The 20,638-nt window shown below is 41.6% G+C and overlaps 1 protein-coding gene across 1 annotated transcript in view; it reads right to left on the bottom strand.

Moving 5' to 3' along the window:
• LOC118411809 (heterogeneous nuclear ribonucleoprotein C-like) overlaps positions 1–19,557 on the bottom strand; it is a gene marked incomplete at its 5' end in the record, with an annotated part of 30,063 nt that extends 10,506 nt beyond the window's left edge. The window contains one exon of the mRNA XM_035814295.1: positions 19,194–19,557. Within this exon, the coding sequence (XP_035670188.1) occupies positions 19,194–19,557 (364 nt within the window). The remainder of the gene's footprint in view (positions 1–19,193) is intronic.
• Positions 19,558–20,638: the final 1,081 nt, after the last annotated feature.

Here is a 20,638-nt window from a genome sequence, read left to right as displayed (position 1 = left end):
AAATTTAAGGCATTTTTTCTAATATTCTATGTTTTCGTTATGTGGTTTACTCAACATTGCTTTTATTATATACTTTGCTTGTCTGTACTTGTTTCGATGTCCTTTTGTACTTTCGCTTTGTTTATGATGATGACACAAAAATAAGCATCTTGAGCTTGAGTGTGTCATCACTCCGTCCTGTACTTTTATGCTGCAATACAAACAAGTGCTTTTAAAAAAGCTGGCATTTTGCCAATGTTTGCGTGTGTGAACGTTTTTTTCTAGTTATTAGAATGTCATATAAATAGAACAGAGTAACTAAACCTGATATTGGCGCATGGAGAGATTCACATATGTGCCTGAATCTAGATCTAGACGCCACCTGTTAAAATTTGCGTGAACTGCAGCAAATTTCACTACACTGCCTGTTTTTGAGTGAGCTCTGTTGCGGGGCATTTTTAAGTTTTTTTTTTTAATTTTTATTTCTATTCGGCAAAAAAACGAAGCGGCGAATCCGTTAACCAAAGAAATAAATTGGTGTGGCCAAATGGATGTAAAAATTAGTATTTTGATGGATGTAAAAAAGAAAAAAAAAATCTACCTCCCCGGATTCGAACCGGGTGCAATGGTTTAGAATGCGTAAACTTTAACCACTGCGCCAGTGCGAACATGTTGAAGAAATACCTGTTTTAACAGGTATAGAAATGTTGGCATGGATTGAACAGGTCCGTTCATCTCAACATCACTCCATCACAACGGCGACTACTATGGATAGAAGGCATTTTGCGACTGCAAGTCGCAAAATGCAAAAAATGCACTTATTTCCCATGGCTGGCAGAAAAGGTCTGCGATCCTGTCGACAGCTTCAGTACTTTTCTCGTGTTTAGACGGTCAGATATGTCTTTTTAGAATGTCATTTCTAGCTGTATTTTGTATGTGGCTTTTAAGAATACGAAATTGATATTTGCGTTTCCATTCTTTCCGACCAATACATGTTAATTATGACCAACGTTCAGTCATGATGTAACGTTACTCATGGTACATGTGCTCTTCAACTAAATCTACTTGTGCTACTTATAGCATATAGCTCAATTGATACCAGCCTTACAGGTGAGTTCCTGGTTCCAATTGGCTGGGATAACCAGCTCAATGCTCGGTTGGGCATCTTGGTTGGGGAAGCACCCTTATTTCGGGAGGGACATAAGATTGGGTTCCTGTGTTCGAGGATGTACATAGAGCAAATCAGAAGGGGAAGACCTACCAACCCCTCACTGTATATATGCGCACCTAACGAAGGAAGATCTGACAAATACCTTATGTCATAATCTAACTACGATATACTGGAAAAACTCTGTAAGCTCGTCCACGCATGTTTTAAGAAGAGAGAAGAAGCTTGTACACTGTAGTATATGTATAGCTTTCCGATTACTTTCTATTTACCAAACTGACTGCATTTAGCCCCAATGGGGCATGAATATGCAATAAACTTCATTGTCATTGTCATTGTTAAAATATAGCCAGCTACTGAAACAGCAAGGAAAATTGCTGCCGTATGCACCACTATGTACAACAAGGTCCGAACCAATGAACAAAAAAAACAGATGAAAGGACGAGCGAACAAATGTTGTTTTGTAGAAGTTCAAGGCTGTTACGTATGGTTGTCACAATGTTGTTCACGAACTTGTCACGAATTCTCTCCTAATAACTGCGTATGATGATAGTGTAGAGGTTGACACTGTAGACTCTGTGGCGGCAGTATATCAGGATATACTCAGGTTTCCATGTGGCGCAGAACTAGCTACTTTGTATTCTCCCCTTGCAGTCTTTCATCCGGCGTACATTGACATGACAATACCAATGTACCAGCACTAGAGTGATGAATACGTCCCGTACAGTTCCACCGAGCCCGACTGCAGACATCTCGGGATCGGTCGGCGCCCTCCCGCGACGTTCTCTCCGCGATAGCCACCAGAGGAGGCCGGTAAATTCCTCGATGATGCCCCATAAAAGGCATTGGAGAGCTTGTTCGGGATTTGGGATTTCGTGCGGCAGAAATCCCTTTACGAGGACGATATCGCTTTTTGAGTCGGCGGTCTCTGCCTGAGATGTTTTGAAGCATGCTTTGGAAGACTGAAACTGACCTTGCCTTGTAGTTTAGCATCTTCATCATATTTCTGTCTGTATATGTGTTGTGTAGAAATAGGTATGTCAAAGAATATACTTTGGGGTAAAATATACACTGCTACAGAAACTTTTGCCTATACACGGAATATCAAACTTGTGGCATGTCAAAGAATATTTAGAGCTTAAAACCAGCTAATGTAAATAAAAAATTAATATCTAAAACTTAATACGTTTATATTTTTATATACTTGTTTGTTACTCCATTCGCTTATTTTGTATGTATGTACGTATAGACGAAGAAGACCGTACAAAAGTCGGTGTTTTTTGTCAATAAAGATCATTGTATATAATTATGGTGAAGATGAGTGGGGTGGGAATAAAAACATACCCTGCTACAGAAACGTCTGCCTAAATATAGAACTTTAAACTTGTGGCATTTCATTTTCTTCCTTAACATTTGTCTCTCTTCCATGGACTGTCTCGCAAACGGTTAGAATCTGCTTCTGTGTCGCAGGTACTAATAATTGTAGTTTTGATTATTAATCACATTTATTTAGCCCTGAATAGTATTTTAGGACAGAAAAGTTGTGATAGCTCGTTTTTGAACTGCCACATTAATTCACTAGTAAGAGTTAGAATACTGTGTTTACTAGTGAAAATGTGATAGCACCCCTCTATCGAATTAATTCACAAGTAAGAGGAAAAAGATTGTGTCTATTAGTGAAAAATGGGATAGCACCAAAACCCATCGTCTCTTCAGACGGACGGAGGCCAATGATGATGATGATGATGGGATAGCACCCCTCTATCACATTAATTCACTAGTAAAATAATAATTATTGTCTAAATGTACCAGCGAAATAATGTGATATCACCGTGACAACCATTATCACGTGTAAAAGTAGTTTTCGACTGAAAACTTTTTTAAGTAAAACAATGTGATAAATAGACGGTACTGTTATTGCAGATGATGCTATTTCAACTGCAATGAGAATCTTAGCTTTAGCTTAACAAGTAGCCATTCACACATTGGCAATAACATATCATTACCATCTCCAACACTGCAACATGCCATTTATCATTATCATTTTATTATTCTTTATTTCAGGCACTACAAGCCCATATCGGTACATACCATCAAAACCAGGGGACATATATACATATAATACACAGTGGGTGCAGCCAGTGGGATACAATATGATGATGCTAAAACTATATACAATGTGAAAGCATTACCGCTTGTAGACAAGATCAAATTGTGTTGCCAGTAGTTACAGAAAGTGAACATTTTTACGGAACGTATTGCATTACTCTCACATGATTTTAAGCATATGAGAGTAATACATTACTCTCATTTGCTTTTAAGCATATGAGAGTAATGCAGCCAATATTATAGGTATAGCTTCTTAAAAGAAGCTATACCTATGATATTGGCTGCTGATATTAGGTTGGCATACCCAATAAATGTCTAGACATTTCATATCAACTAGGTTGTTTTGTACTCCGATAGTTTACAACCTTTATGACCCATGCAGTGCAAATTACATATTGATTAATGACTACGACCGTATGTTTTATTACGCTTCTCAGCTATGATCATGTTACAATCACATCGGTATCACCTATACGTATTCTTATATGTACATTGAACTTTATCGTTGTGAACTTTACCATTATGTATTGCTCTTCCCGTCTTGGCGATGGTGCTCTCACTTGCTCCTTTGTCATTAATCATCATACGAACGTTAATGTTACCCAGGTCTGAATGACTCATGCCATAGAAAAGTCTTACCCTTATTTCTTTTGGACTACCAAGAATTGTCTTCCTCTATTTTGCATATCAATCATAGTTAGGATAAACCTGCTCCCCAAACTAGATCTCTTTTGCTTTGCATATCAATTCATAGCTAGGATATAAAAACTCCTCTCTCCAGTGTCACTGACTAAAAACTATGGATGTTATATCAATCATCTGACCGTTTCCAAAGTAACATCCAGTTGCTTGAGTAACTGCTTTTTGGAGTAAAGTTAGCTTACGTTATTGAGAAACATTCACACACGATAATCATTGATATGCTTCTAGGATGTTATTACCATTTGCTTTATGCGTTTATACTGTGTTGTGCCATGTTACCTTGTATCGTGATGTGTCAATATGTTGCTTCCCGATGAATTACGTTTTAATCAAACGACGACACGAAAATTTATATCCTTTTAAAAGTGCCCGTGACCTTGATCCTCGGTGACTCACCTCCTTATTACATCTGTTAGAAGTAGATGATATTTTACATGATGGATACATTTCTAGCATTGTTTTTTTGCTTATTTCTTTTACCGTACGTAATTCGCAGTATTGTACATAACTAAGGTACAACGCACATGAGTTACAACCGCAAATCCTCCCTAACAAAGACTTAACTTTTGTCAGAGGTACAAAATGTAGATGGTACATGTTTGATATTTCTGTAGCATTGTTTTCTGGCCTATTCTCAAATATACCAACTCACTGTACGTAATTCGTAGTATTGAACATGATTAAACGGTACAACACAAACGATTTACAACAGCAAATTTTCCCTAACAAAGACTAATAGAAGTACGAAATGTAGATGGCATTATTTTTGATGAATATTTTTTTAGCATTGTTTTCTGGGCATTTTCGTCTATTTTGTCCGTATACTAACTCATACCGTAATTCGCAGTATTGAACATGATTACGGTACAACACACATGAGCTACAACCACAATTCCTCCCTAACAAAGACTTAACTTGTCTGTTAGAGGTACATAATGTAGATTGTACATGTTTGATATTTCTGTAGCATTGTTTTCTGGCCTATTCTCAAATATACCTACTCACCGTACGTAATTCGCAGTATTGAAAATAACTACGGCACAACACACATGACTTACAACCGCAAATCCTCCCTAACAAAGACTAAACAAACTCCAAATTAACTGATGGCATCAATGTCTATGTTTTACGGCTGATGTGCACAGAAAGGCAGTAATCAGGACCATCACTCTCCGGGTAGGTGAGTAGTACGGGGGTAATAAAGCTGATCCGAGGGATTACGCGTGATGATTTCCTCCGTCGGGCGCGTGGCAGGGTTCCACGCACTGAGGATCTAAAACAGCTCCATTCGCTCACAGGCATGGAAGCACCAATAACGCTGACTGTGTTGTTATTACAGTAGATTTTGCCCTCTTCCACGAGACGGCAATCGCATTGCAACCTCGCCAGGTACATTATTTGCATTTTGAGTTAATATTTGTGTAATCTTTGACTTCATGCCAAGCTAATTGTGGATCCAAATAAAGTCGAAGTCAATTAATTGCAACATCAAACAACGTTATGACTAAAAAGGATACACTAGACACACAAAGCTTAAAACATAAGTTTATATCTATGAAATTCGTTAAATGTTCATGTAGGTGAGTAGTACGGGGGTGATAAAGCTGAGCCCAGGGATTAAGTGTGATGATTTCCTTTGTCGGGCGCGTGGCAGGGTTCCGCGGAGGATCTAATACAGCTCCATTCGCTCTGAAGCTACCGCTCACAGGCATGGAAGCACCAATAATGCTGACTGTATTGTCATTACTAGGGGTGTACCGGTACACTTTTTTCTTGCTGTACCGGTCAAGAAAAAAAAACAGGACGTAAAAGAATCAGTGACCGAATGTTGGTCCGGTTCGAAAGTGGGCAGATTATTCCGACAGGCGTTCACGTGTTTTGGCACTTTTACATGTTCAAGCATATAACAAGAGCCAAGTAGAGCTAGGATAGTTGATAGTCAGTTTTACCAAGTTTCCACAGTCAAATAATAAACTTGAGCAGCGGGATTAGGCATGATGACTTCCTCTGTCGGGCGCGTGGCAGCAGGGTACCGCGGAGGATCTAATACAGCTCCATTCGATCTGAAGCTACCGCTCAGAGGCAAGGAAGCACCAATAATGCTGGCTCGTTGTTATTTTACAGAAGCTTATGCACCATTCCACAAGACGGCAATCGCGCTGCGACCTCACGGGGACCTAGTTTGTACTTGTGTAACTCTTGACTTTGTATTTCTGTAATCATTAAATGCATGCCAAGCTGGTTGTGGATATAAATAAAGTGATTGCAACATCATGCAAAATGTTAAAGGTAAGATTATGACTGAAAAGACAACTAGACACACAAAGTTTAAAACATAAGTTTATATTTATGAAATTCGTTAAATGTTCATGTAGGTGAGTAGTACGGGGGTAATAAAGCTGATCCAAGGGATTATGCCTGATGATTTCCTCTGTCGGGCGCGTGGCAGGGTACCGCGGAGGATCTAATACAGTTCCATTCGATCTGAAGCTACCGCTCAGAGGCAAGGAAGCACCAATAATGCTGACTGTGTTGTTATTACAGTAGCTTTTGCCCAATTCCACAATTTGACGACAATCGCTCTGCGACCTCGCTGGGACCTAAATTGCTTTGTATGAAAATTGCAACAACAGCAAAATGTTAAAAGTAAGATTACGACTGAAAAGGCAACTAGACACACAAAGCGTAAAACATAAGTTTATATTTATGAAATTCGTTAAATGTTCATGTAGGTGAGTAGTATGGGGTAATAAACCTTAGCCGAGGGATTATGCCTGATGATTTCCTCTGTCAGGCGCGTGGCAGGGTACCGCGGAGGATCTAATACAGCTCCATTCACTCTGAAGCTACCGCTCAGAGGCAAGGAAGCACTAATAATGCTGACTGCTTTGTTATCGTTATTACAGTAGCTTTTGCCCCATTCCACCAGACGACAATCGCGCTGCGACCTCACGGGGACCTAGTTTGTATTTGTGTAACACTTGACTTCATATTTCTGTAATCATCAAATTCATGCCAAGCTGGTTGTGGATATAAATAAAGTGATTGCAACATCATGCAAAATGTTAAAGGTAACGTTATGACTAAAAAGGCAACGAGACACACAAAGCTTAAAACATAAGTTTATATTTATGAAATTCGTTAAATGTTCATGTAGGTGAGTAGTATATAAACCTGCGCCCAGGGATTATGCGTGATGATTTCCTCTGTCGGGCGCACACGGCAGGGTTCCGCGGAGGATCTAATACAGGCATGGAAGCACCAATAATGCTGACTGTGCTATTATTACTAGGGGTGGGTAATAACCTGCCTAAGTATTCAGGTGGCAGAGGAGTATGGTTTACGACTAGCTAACTCGTCTGGTGCCATGCCATAGCATTTGTTTATATTTGTCCAATTTCTATTATTTTTCCAATGAAATGTAGGGCCTGGTAGAGGCTACGACTTCCATACGGTCCACATACGGACTTGAATGGATTCACGTGTGAACCCACATTAAGGAATGTTATGGCACTCCATATACGTATATGCGTTGCAAAGCCGTAATAAGACCTTATATACTGTGTCAAGCAAACAGTCAATGACGAGATGATTGACAATGCGTGTAAGATAGGTACAATTGGTGCCTTTTAACCTACTCGTAAATCGATTATAGTGCACGAGATTGAGACACAGTTCCTGCAATAAAGATAGTTTAGTTTTCATCACCGGTAGATCACAAAGTCTATGCAGTGTTATTGCAGTAGAAAGGGGGCTTTTTTCAACACTTCACCCAAGTGTTTCGAGCTACAGCAGTTATGTCGAAAAATGTCCCTATAGCTCAACTGGATGGTAACAGTCTCACATTTGAATTCCTGGTTCCATTTTTCAGTTGATGATTGGGAAACTTCGGTTTAATCCTGGACAGGGCATCTCGGTTGGGGCTGCACCTGTCTTTTTGAGGGAACTAAAAATGGGGGTCCCCTGTTCGATGAGGTATCTCGAGCACGTTTAAGGGGTACTGTGTGAGAGAGCAGATAATTTGTTGCACTTAACTTTAAAACGTCTCTCCTTCCACAAACTCATAAAGAGCCGGACCGTTTGGCCCCTGGGTACAGACATGGTGAACGTGAACACCAACCTGTGGCAAAGTTTCATTTTACAGAAGTTCGAAACATCGATCGTAAAAGGTGAACCATAGCGATTCATACCTTATTCTCTTGAGCATTTATCGATAAACTATACAGACAAGTTGACGAGACTTAATGAACATCGATTTTTCTCGTTTTGTTCTTCCTTAAGCTGGCTTGATTAATGTCGGCAGCGGGGAATATTATCTTCATAAATCAGAGAGAGAGAAGACAACCTCTCGCATTTGTAAGGATGATTACATGCATGAATCCCTTGTTGAAGTTCTTAGGAAGGCTTTAGTCAAATTTGTGCAACAGATTCCCGTAGAAACATATCATTCCAGTGATGATTTATCCAGAAACATCAGATTGTTATTTCATCATCACGCGTTGCGGATTCTTCTTCGTTATTCCCTTCGATTCAATAAGGCACGTATGAGCATTAGAGGGAAATGTCAGATGAAATAAGGGATCTGTGTGTGCTAGTGAGGAATTATTAGCATGTGCGCTTGATTGAGTGATTGAGAGCTGAACTTTGCAGTGGAAATGCCAGTGATCAGTGGTATCGCATGTAATATTTCCCCAAACTCCCTCTTTACATGATCGTGGTAGCAGGCAGTCATATGGGGTGAAACTTAATATCTACTGCAACTAGTAAGTAAGTAGGGCTGGGAATTTGGTTCTTACAACTTCCTGGAATTCGTGTATTGTTTCCTGTCATCCGTTAGTAAATGTTGTAGCATGAAAAAAAAGATGTTCAGAGCTCAGATTGGTTGGGATAATATTATCTAATTTACCAAATAATACGGCAAAAAGGAGATACTCGAGCATCTGGATATGATTTTGGAAACGCTCAGACGTTTTAAACAACCATCTTTCGTCAGTGACTGAGTAACTGCTTTTTGGTGTATCTTATTGCCTGGATGTCTAGCCTTCATCGGCTTACCAAATAACAGTTATGCTAAGCAACTGGATATGATATTGGAGTTTTCAAAATCACATCAGTATTATTAGTTGCTTAAATCACAAATTTTACTATTTGGCGTATCTTATTACCAGGATGACTAACCTTCATCGACGTATTATCAACCCCAATTGTAATGCACATCAATGAAGACAAGTGGAACATGGCTTACTTTCGTCGATGAAGGTTAGACATCCAGGTTGATCTAGTTGGAGAATAGGTTTTGTAAATGTCAGCTGATTGGTAGAAATTAAAAAGAAATATTCCTTCAGCTAGATCTCTTTTGCATATCAATTCAAAATTAGGATATAAAAACTCTCTCCAACAATCTCCAGTGTCACTGGCGAAAGGCATCGGATAGTTGATGAAACGTCTGACCGTTTCCAAAACCATATCCAGTTGCCTGAGTAACTGCTTTTGGCGTAAGTGAAGCCATGCAAACATCAACTCGTAGCTCTCAGACTTCGCAGTTGTCGCTACTCACGCTGTATGGAAAATTCTCTCTAATTCTCTCTAAAAATACCCCGACAATTTGACACGGTCTTCCATTTGGAAATATGAGATAAACATTCCGAATGAAAATACACAACCGCAACAAAAGGACCCTTACTTAAGGCACGACCTTTGGGGACGGAAGTGTTAAACTTTGAAGAGGCCCAGACTGATCGCAGCTGACAATGTTAAGTACGGATGTCAGGACAGTGGGGAGTCACCTGCCCATCTGTCAGTTTCTGTTATCTCTCACAATGTTTCATCTGTGCGGAGGACTTCTCTCAGTCCCACGCGGCCTCAAGGCGGTGACCTCTCTGTCTCAGGCACCAGGGACATGACAAGGGAGGAAAGGTAATAACTAAGGCTCCTCCTCGGGAGGGTTCTTCGGTAACAAATATTGAGAAATGACAGATAAAGAGCTCTTCGCTTGCCATGGGGGTAATGTCTAAATTGGGCCTTCCATTCACGAAGGGTAGAAGGGTTTCCACTGAGCGTGTGCGTGCATGTATGTGTGTTTGTGTGTGTGTGTGTGTGTGTGTGTGTGTGTGTGTGTGTGTGTGTGTGTGTGTGTGTGTGTGTGTGTGTGTGTGTGTGTGTTTGTGTGTGTGCGTTTGTTTGTGTGGGCAAGACAAGTAAAATTAATACGTAGTAATTGCGATGGCATGGCGATAGACAATGATTCCACGTTCCGTGACTAAAAGTACAATTTTGCCGCCCCTCACATACAGGAGGGTCTCTCAACATCATCGGATCAATACTCTCATAAAGCCCGTACGCCTGCCTTGTTATCCTTCCCGCTGTCACCTACATAGCCTCCGTAGCAGTCTCCGAACGGGGCTTTTTTTTTGGGAGGGGGTGGGGGTGGGTTTTCCCGTGGAAGGGAGCTTTGCCCAAAGGGAGGAAACTCCCTTCCACGGCAAATCCCCTTTTCCCGGTATAAGAGAAACTAACCAACGTTAAAACTCGGGAACCAGCACCCCCCCCCCCCCCCCAAATAGAAATAAAAATCAGCCCCGTTCGAAGACTGCACCGGAGGCTATCAACATCGCCGGATCAAGCAACCAATTTCATAAAGCACGTAGGCCTGCCCTGTTATCCTTCCCGCTGTTCGCTGGCTTGTTTCTCCGCTCGCCCCACAAATGGCTTCGGAGACCCCTGGCCGTTATTAGAAGCAAAGAACGGAAAAAAACGCTCAATGATGTTTCCCTCGGGTGTAATATAGACCTGATCGAAGGGACTCCAGCGCGTGGGTAGGAATGACAAAAGGCCCCCTATGTAGTCAGGAATATAAAGACTAATGGGTCGCTGTATGCCTCATAGTATGATCCAGGAATGATGGCCTCTCTTACCACTCATGCCTCATAGTCAACCACTTCGGCTCGTTGCTGACTCGCAAGGATTTGCCGAAAGCGTTTGTTATTGAGAATCTATAATAGCCAGCTCACGGAGAAGTACTCAACATATAGCTTGGACTACACGCCAATGACGTTCAAAGAAAATCTTTCGTCGTCGCTCTGAAAATTCTAGATCTTTTTGTGCACATGTGAGGTCAACGGCCGGTGCAATAGTCAAGTGAGTAGAGTGTTCGTCTTGCAGTCGGAAAGGCCGTGAGTTCGAACCCTGGCCAAGTCATACTAACATCATACTCAAGACTTTGAAAATGGTACATTCTTCATTATTTGTTATGCACGCATATAAGTTGAACACACGCACTCCACATGTCGACAGCATTGACTTAAATGAATATTGTTTACACTTTTGTAATCTAACATGTTCAAACATTTCCCAATTCATATCATCAAGTTCTACAGGTTGTTTGTTACATGTTACTTTGTTCTGTTCAGCAGTGCAGGGCAGTGCCACATTGTTTTCGTCTGTCCAAAAGCAAAATAAAAATAAAAAAACCGTATGCCTGGCTATTTTGTTTGCCCGCTATTGTTTCCCAGCCTCACTAATACCAGCTCCCGCCAAAGTGCCATTTTATGCTCAGCATGCCACCCTGAGCAATCGTTTTCCCCGACAAAATCTAATTACTGACGGAACCATTAAGGACAGCCCGACGATAGAAGCGAAGATTAGGCAAAGTGCGTAATTAAAAGATACCGCCGGCACTACTGATCAGGACACAACTTCTCCTTACTTACTTACACAGTCTCTCAAACTAACATTAACTGATCGGGAATATTTACAAAATCTGTAGAAGTCAAGAAGGATGACTTTAGGTGATAACGAATCTTCAAACACACCGTTCTGTTGATTAGAAGATGCCAAGTCTCTCTTTGTGCAAGCAAACGTTTTATTCTGTAAATAGACTCCGTGTTGATACATGTATACACAGTTGAGTTGTTGTATCTACAACGTAACTCTAGGTCACCTTTATCTGCGGGGTAACCTATGTCCGTTATCTTTTTTTAAACAGGATATTCAGGGGTATCAAATCAACGGACAGTGCTTTCAAATTACAATATCGTCAAAATATTAAAGGTATTTGAATTATTACACTAAATAATCTGCTTTTGAAAATAACAGATATAGGTTAACCCGTGGATAAAGGTGAAGGTTATAAAGCATGGCACACAATTAGAATACAGTTTAGTTATTATCATTATAACTATGTTTGGTAACGACCTTGCGAGTACGAAGATTTATATCAACATAGACGCATGGGCCTGTAGAATTAAGCTAATAGATACAATGTTTATATGATGATTTATTTTATGACATACAGCATGTAATCCACTTCCTTACTCCCGTTTATAGGAAATACTTCCAGAGTTCTTCAGTAATGACGTTACTTTTGAAGATTTATTGCTTAGTCTTGTAATTCATCATCAGATTAACAACCGATTACGGCGTGCTTGCCGTTTATTCTTCTGTTGTGTACCTGTAAGTAAAAGATATTACAGATCTGTTGTATTTACAAAACACACGAGAGTTACAAATGGATATTATAGTCAGGAGGATTAACCCGAATTAATCTAGATTTATAGTTGTAACGTTACTCATCTGTTTCTGTAGTGAGATAGGGAGAAACATTTATTAAGTTGACACTGAATCACCTTAGGCTATAAGTCACTTTGGGTCACCTTTATCCGCGGGGTAACTTATATCCGATATATTAGAAATTGATTATTTGTCAAGAAACTGTGATATTTTCATAACCCACTGCCCGTCGACTTAATATCCATAGATACCCTGTTATTGAAAGATAACGAATATAGGTTAACTCGTGGATATAGGTGAACTAGCGTTATAATGCAGGTCAAGCAGAGTGTGCAATATCGATTGACTGCAGTAATGTGAGTCGATGTCTGGAGAAGTTGCCGCAAACAAGCTTCCAGCAGTTTATTAGAAACCCAAAATGGTCTCCTGGAACGGACGGATCGCTGACAATCGATATAATGTACTTGGAGCGAAGCTTTTAAAACTATTTTCTTTCTTTACTGTGGTTTTGAGCCAGCTCTGGTGAACGATGCTGCCAGACATACATGTAAAACATTAAAAGGGTCAAGTAGTGTTCGAGAAGTCATCTTCATTCAAGCTAGAGTCAATTCCAAGTCACCGAGATGGTTTTGAAATAATATTTGTAATAAGTTTGAACTATTTTGAGTAAAAGAACATTTCAGTCACTAAAGTTCGAAATCGTTCAAACATTTCAAAATGAAAGTTTAAACATGTTTGAACCTTTTTATATTTGTTGGAACATTTGGGAAAGTAATGATATAATCATATCTTTATTTAGAACAATTTTCAAACATCTATGTGTTTTTGTTATTGTTCCAACATGTTCCAACATTTTGTGTCATTTTTTCCCTCCATAAAAACTTTTATTGACCCCATAAACAAAGCTGCTAAGCCTGGTCCTTTGTTTGGCTCTTGTATTTTTAGATTTTCTTTAGTATACACTGGTGAGTCTTTTGTGAGAAGGTGGCAGACAGACATAATTTCCTGCACCTGGCAGGGATGTGTGAATTGCCCTCCTCCCAGCCCACTGACCCAGTTTCATCATATTGTTTCCATGTTCGAACATGTGATCACAAATGATGCATCTATGTTGGAACAGTTTAGAAACTAACAGAAATAATGTATTTGATGTTAGAAATGTTTCTAACATGTTTGAATACTATAGAAATATTTTGAACGTCACATAGATGTTATAAATATTTCTAAACAGTTACTTATCACAGTTAGATTGTTACAAAGACTTCCAAAATGTTAGAACAAAAGGTAAGAAACACCCTCTCGGTAATATGGAATCGACTCGCTACTTCTGCAATGCTACAAACGAGGACAATACTTTTGGAGAAACTGCCTATAGCAATAAGCAAGTTGCTTTTTTAAGATGTTATTTTAGATACTGTATGACTTACAAGTCGTCTGTAGGAATAGTGATAAACTGTAGTGGCGTGTGTACATGTACGTAAACGTAAACGTTCGGTGGCACCTGGACAAAACAGAAATGATGTCTGCTCGTCAAGTACGGAAGAAGGTCTAGTTTTCGGTTCCGTCTGTTTGTGTTTCTGTCGATTTGTTTGTGGACAGTATAACTCAAGAAAAAAATGGTAGGTAAGTCGTAAGAAAGGCCAAGTTCGACAATAAACCCCCTAGAGATTTTATATGGTACTGCATGGAGCTGAACTCACGGTTTTGATATGTATTGGTCTGGACATGCTATGGTCAATGGTAGATGTCCCATGGAACCAAAATGGTTCATTACCGTACGGACTTTGCTGCCTGAGTAACCAATTTCAGATAAAGCACGGCCGGGGCCAAAGATGGCAAAACAGATAAGCTGACTTGGAATCAGATTAACAAGAACGGCAAATGCAAGGTATGTTATTAGTCGATACAGATGCCGCTTGGAGGAAGTCTTCATTATTTTGCATGTTCACAATGTCTCACGGATTACATTTGCTAAACTTAGCCCGTGGCGAAATATTGTTTTCTTCCCGAACAACTCATTTTGCTGGCTGATGTTGTTCTGCAGCGATCGTGGCACTGATTAAAGCACAAAACCTCTGGCAGTAATGAACCTTTAATGGGCATGTAAAGCATTCCTAGTGCTATCTAGATAGCTTCATCTACCCACCGTGCTATTGATCTAGCAGGCACAATGGGGGTAAGGCGCTCAGCGCACAGTGCGGCACATGTTACGGGGTATCGATGTTTTCTTTTCCGCTACAAAAATGTCCATTGAAGGCGCATTTACAAAGTTGCCGGGAGCAAATGATTAGGAGATCCATCAAGTAAGTCGTCAATAGCTTTGCTCACTGAGAACTGTACTATTCAAAGCCCCCTGTCCACTGGACGGCGATCACCATGCGACCGTGCAGCGACCTAAATTGTGTTTTGCTTTTGGAACGCGGGGTAACCTATATCCGTTTTTCAAAACAGGATATCTAGGGATATCAACCTACTTCATGACTATTGAGTTTGTGTAACGATAGCGTGTCTGTATGGAACTGAATGTTCAACGGATTCGTTGTTAGAGAATTTGCATATTAGGGAATTGATCAAATAGGTTATACGTTGCAATCTTAAGACGCCACACCAATATACACACACCTATATCCTAGACTGGACTTTTGCTTTTGGAACGCGGGGTAACCTATGTCCGCGGGGTGACCTATATCCGTTTTTAAACAGGATATTTAGGTATATCAATGTACTTAATGACTTTTGAGTTTATGTTCTTTTGTAACGTTAGCTTGTCTGTATGGAACTAAATGTTCAACGGATTTGTTGTTAGCATATTCAGGGAATTGTTCAAATGGCTTATACGTTGCAATCTTAAGACGCCACACCAATATACATACACCTATATCCTAGACGTTTTGAAAAGCCATTCTGCTCGAATTGCGTGTTAAGTGTAAAGACGACGATTAGGAGATTCATCAAGTAAGTTGTCCATAGCTCTGCTGACTGAGAACTGTACTAAAACACCCTGCCTGCTGGACGGCAATCGTCGAGCAACCGTACAGCGACTAGAATTGGATTGTTGTAACGCTAGGTCACCTTTATCCGCGGGGTAACCTATATCCGTTGTTACAAAAACAAAGGATATTAAGGGACATCAAATCAACCGACAATGCTTTCAAATTGCAATATTGTCAATATAAACAAACAAACAAACAAACAATAATTACAAAGTAATCCCACGGATCCTGATTGGAATCAAACAAGTGATACAAAAGAATCAATGATACTAAAGCAAGACCATCAACATAAATGAAATGGTATTGATAAATACCAATCGATATATAAAGTTGCTGATCTTTATAAGCAAGCAAATCATGATAACATATAGATAAGATTATAGTAACATTAACAAATTTACAATGATAAATCAATCAATCCAACGGATTTGTTGGTAGCATGTTAGGGAATCATTCAAATGGCTTATACAAATTGAAATCTTAAGAGGCAGCACCAACTTCTATATCCTAGACGATTTGAAAAGCCATTCTATTCGGATTGCGTGTAAAGTCAGCCTGAACACAATCCCACACAACGGAGTATAAGTGTAAACATCTTACGCCAGTTAATATATGCTTTTAAGGTAATAATTCAAATGATTTCGTCCGCATCAGCAACCCGAACGTCCTTTGATGTCTTTTTACGACCTAATGAATTTTTCAAAAAGTGATCATGCCATAAACGCTCGGGCACGCCAGGGTGAAGCATTGCTCCGGGGTTTGAGTCAGAATCATTCAGGAACTGGTTCCCACCTACACGCGGCGACATCAGCAACAGGAACACTAGAAACAAACATCTTCTAGCCACAATTGAGACCAGGACAAACCGATACAAGAACAGTCCTATACCTTACATGGCCAACCTTCTAAATGGACTCTAGCCACACATGTTGTGAGCTAAATTTACTTGTGACCACGCATTGTGCATACCAACTTATCGATTTAAATCTGTTTTAAGATAGCATTATTGTTGATTTTAAGAATACAAATCTCGACATTAGTCCGTTAAAATGTAAACCAGTAATTTGCCTAACCCAAGGATTTTAACTGTAAAAGTATGCAATTCAGCCTGTGGCTGCTATGTACTTTTTGTCTGATCATGTTGACTGAATAAACCATTCATTCATTCAGTCATTCATCTGTGCATCAAATTGGGAGAGACCACATTTGTACATACATATAAACACGGCACGGCCGGATCCCTGGAAAAGGCCACGAAGAGAAAATAGATGAGGCGTTGGGTTCTGAATGATGGGCTGTGGGGATGACCCGAACGTGTAGGATTTACACTAGCCGGGCAGGACCATGAAATCGGTGCCTATTTGGGGCAAATGCCGGAGGCGGAGCGCTGCATAAATTGCACAGACGGATGGAAAACGGCTCTTCGCATCCGCATGACCTGTTTCTGCGTAATCCTGGAGGAACGTGTTGATGATCTTCCCGCATTCTGAACCCGACATATGCGTGTGGCTCTTAATAAGTGGGGCGCTCCTATGCACATTCATAATTGTCTCTTCTACCCCCATTCCACTAGGACGGCGCTCTTGCGGCGCTCTCTCTGCGACCTTTGCGATTTGACAGATCGTTCAACGAATTGTATAGACTAACGAAAACTAACGAATCTTTTCACGTTTTGCGTGTTTTTTGGTCTCTTCTTCGTCACACTTTGACATTTTGTATGATACATCTAGCTTGAAATCGAGGGTTATACACATCCGTGGAGGCTCGCAGTGAGAGCGCAGCGCGATCGCCGTCTAGTGGAAAGGGGGCCTTTCCGAGATCGAAGATGCATCTCGCACAACATTTGATTTGTCCTCCGGGCTCCAGTACGGTCTCTTAGCGTTCATTTAATCACCAGTCATTGCGGCGCACGCCTTTGGAATATCAGGGTGGCAAACATTGCATGAGACGATTATATTAGGGTAAACGTTTTTCATAAAAATCACAGCGTGATACAGAGTTGGGCTAACCACCCGCGGATGTGGAGAAGCGGGACACAGGCTCACAGCGAACGGTCTACGGTAGAGACATCCGCACAGCGAGCGCTGGCAGGCAGAGTTCGGAGTTAATCAAATAGACGGACGGCGTTTGGCAATACATCAAATTCGCATTGCCGCATGGAGCGGTGACTGTCTGCCACACTTGGGAATACCGAGGCTCCGCTTCGGTGGAGGCATATCTTTTCACAACTTGTTAGGCATCGTAATTTTGGGTGGGCAGCTTGAACAGTTTGACAGCAGAGGACGGCTTGAAAGGGAGCCAGAAAGCCGCGAACAGATTATAAGAACCTTTCATTTTGCGTAAGATATTCATGGTCACAGCGGGCAGCGCTGACTTAGCTGACCTCAGCGCTCAACGTTCGTGTGTGGGTCCCAAGCAGCTTTACCAAGTATCGTCAGATTAAATAGGGATTATGTAAAGAACGGGAGGCCAAACCGACTGGGCATACTAACGACCTCTCTGAGCCGACGGTCTGACAGCGTACTGACAAATGGAGTTCCTAACGTTTGGCGGGTGAAAGTCGCTCATGTTTTGATTAATTATCGTTTTGATAGTGTAACTGGAGCAGATCGTACACCCAAGGGGAGGTACGGGCTACGTAGCAGTACATCATCGGGCAGTAAACGGGCATTAACGGCAGTGGGGCAGATTCGTTAGGAAAGCTGTCATCACTTGTCACACAGTTGTCTATATATTTATTCATTTTATTTCTTTATTTATTAAGGTTCTCTAATACAGTGGAAGGTATGGCAAAACGGGAGTTTCTTGTTACAGAAGACACGTTTTCGAGGCCGCCATACCGAAATCATAACAAAAAGAGACATCAAATACCGTTACAAGATAAGAACAAATAGCGTAAAAATCATTAACGTAAAACTCAAATCATATGCCGTCTATATAGTCACAGATGCCTTTGAAATCTTATTTACCTTCTCCTCAGGGTCATTAACGAAAGGTAGTGGATGCTACTTGAAACGTCTGACTGTTTTCAGCAAAATCATGTTCAGTTTTTCGGCCGGTTACTGCTATTTGACGAAGCTGATTGGTTTATTGAAAATGAAAATACCAAAAGCCAAAAGGCTTTAACTTAATCTAGAATACATTCGGCGTATCGTATTACCTGGATGTCTAACCTTCATCGACGTACGCTCTGTTTTCGAGCATGGGTTTGAGCAAATATTTCATCATCAGACACTAATGCAAGTCCTCCCCCCCTCCCCGAGGTGTCAAATCGCTCGCCACTCAACCGTGAAGAGCACAGAAACACCGTGACTCTGTGTGAGCAACATCCATCACTTTTACGATATCACAATGGCACCATATGTCTATCACTTCAGCAGAAGCAAGCTCGTACACAAGGGACTCCCTTGGTGTGTGGTAGGGTATGTAGAAAGCACCGCGTCACCGAGAAATGTGCTTCAATTTGCAAAAAAAAAACACATCTCAGATATATGTATTCTGTCAAAGGTTGGACAGGTTTATGCACCAATGGGATAGGCAATTCTAAAGTATTTTTTTAACGTTGTTGTCATCGCTTTATTGAGTGGCGTCTATATCTTTTCTACTGCACATTTTTGCACATTGAAACCGACTACGCTGACCTTGGTGCTGAAGCACACTCACTAAGGTGGAAGGAGGGATAACGTATGTTGTTAAGAGAATGTGATAGAGAGGATGTGATGAAACCAACTCACCTAGAGCCTGTCCGACAATCATTCTCCCGTCTTCACCTGCCACGGCTGCCCTGGCATCCGCCTCGCTCGTGTACTGCACGAAGGCGTACCCCTTGTGGATAGAGCAACCCTTGATGCTCCCGTACCGAGCAAAGATGCCCTCCACCTCCGCTCGTGGAATCTTCACCGTGTTGAGATTGCCGATGAAGACCCGCGACTTGACATCCTTAAGGTCCGTGCTGTTAGTGATGTTGCTGATGCCGCCCAGCATTGTCTCTTCTTCCGTGCTGCTGTCAAACTCCGTGGTGAAACCGTTCAAGAAGCGATACGCGACGTATAAAGGAAGTGCGGCGCAGCGCGTGACAACGATTGGGTCTGTCACTGACGGCCGTTAACTGCCATGTAAAGCTGTCTCGCGAAGCTTTCTAACCATGGAGAGAGAAATCTTGAGCTGCTTGCTACTTCCTTCCACCGCGTGGCATCCGTGGAATACTGACGAGTCGGGAGTGCTAATCAGCGAAACGAGAGCCTCCTGGTTGTGTGCCAGAGGTCCGCGGCACCTGCCGAGTGGCTCGCATGCAGCCCACCGCCGCGCAGAGTGAGTCGAGAGAGCGCGTGTTGTGATTTATGGGGAGCGAAATGCACCCGGACCAGTGACAGGCAATGCTTTCAATGACACACGATCTGTGCCCCGCTCGCTAATGACGGCGTAGTCAGCGCCGACAAATGGGGCCTCGCCTCCTACAGCACTTGAACTGGTCCGAACACGTCGATGAGCCATAAATCAGAAAACACTGGTGGTAGGTCCACTCCACTATCAGCGATTCCGCGTTTCTTTTTTTAGTCTCGTGGGATGAAGCGTAATAATAATCCGCTGGCGGCCTCTCTCAGCTCACCAACCACCAGCTCCTTCCCATGCCGTACTCACGGCAATGGAATCCGTGAAGAATCCTGCCCACGCTCAAACTGCAAAGCCTCGCTCCAAATTGGCTCCTGAGATTTCTTGTACGCCAGCTGAGCCTACAGTTATATCTTGTAGCTCGGCCTTAAGGGCGCAGATCATCCCAGCGATAGTATAGAAAGCCAGGCTAAGCCCCTGACAGCCTCATCAAAAGCGTGGAGGATAATGCTCCGGTGGGGCTCTGCCCGACTTTAACTAATAGCCCCTGCGGCAGGTCGCCACGTTTGTTTGTCTTAGGCGCGCCAAATTCTACTCCTGACGCTGAAGCGAGCGTGGGTTGCTTGCTGAACTTTGTTACAGGAGATAACGGTTGAGATGGAGCGCCGGATACAAGGGGTGCGATATATATTCTTTACGTACCAATTACCTTTCTGCACAGGAGATGACATTTTGTAATTCGTTCGGATCAATGCAAAAACCGCTGGTTAATCTGATTACAGCGAGTAAGAAACACGACTGCGCTGCCTTTATTAGTCGGAGCTGCTCATTGCCTGAAGACTAGATG

This window comes from Branchiostoma floridae, chromosome 3, assembly GCF_000003815.2.
Source record: "Branchiostoma floridae strain S238N-H82 chromosome 3, Bfl_VNyyK, whole genome shotgun sequence".
Classification (NCBI taxonomy): domain Eukaryota; kingdom Metazoa; phylum Chordata; class Leptocardii; order Amphioxiformes; family Branchiostomatidae; genus Branchiostoma; species Branchiostoma floridae.
The sequence above is the reverse complement of the archived record's forward strand: the minus strand, read 5'-3'. Positions and strand labels throughout refer to the sequence as shown.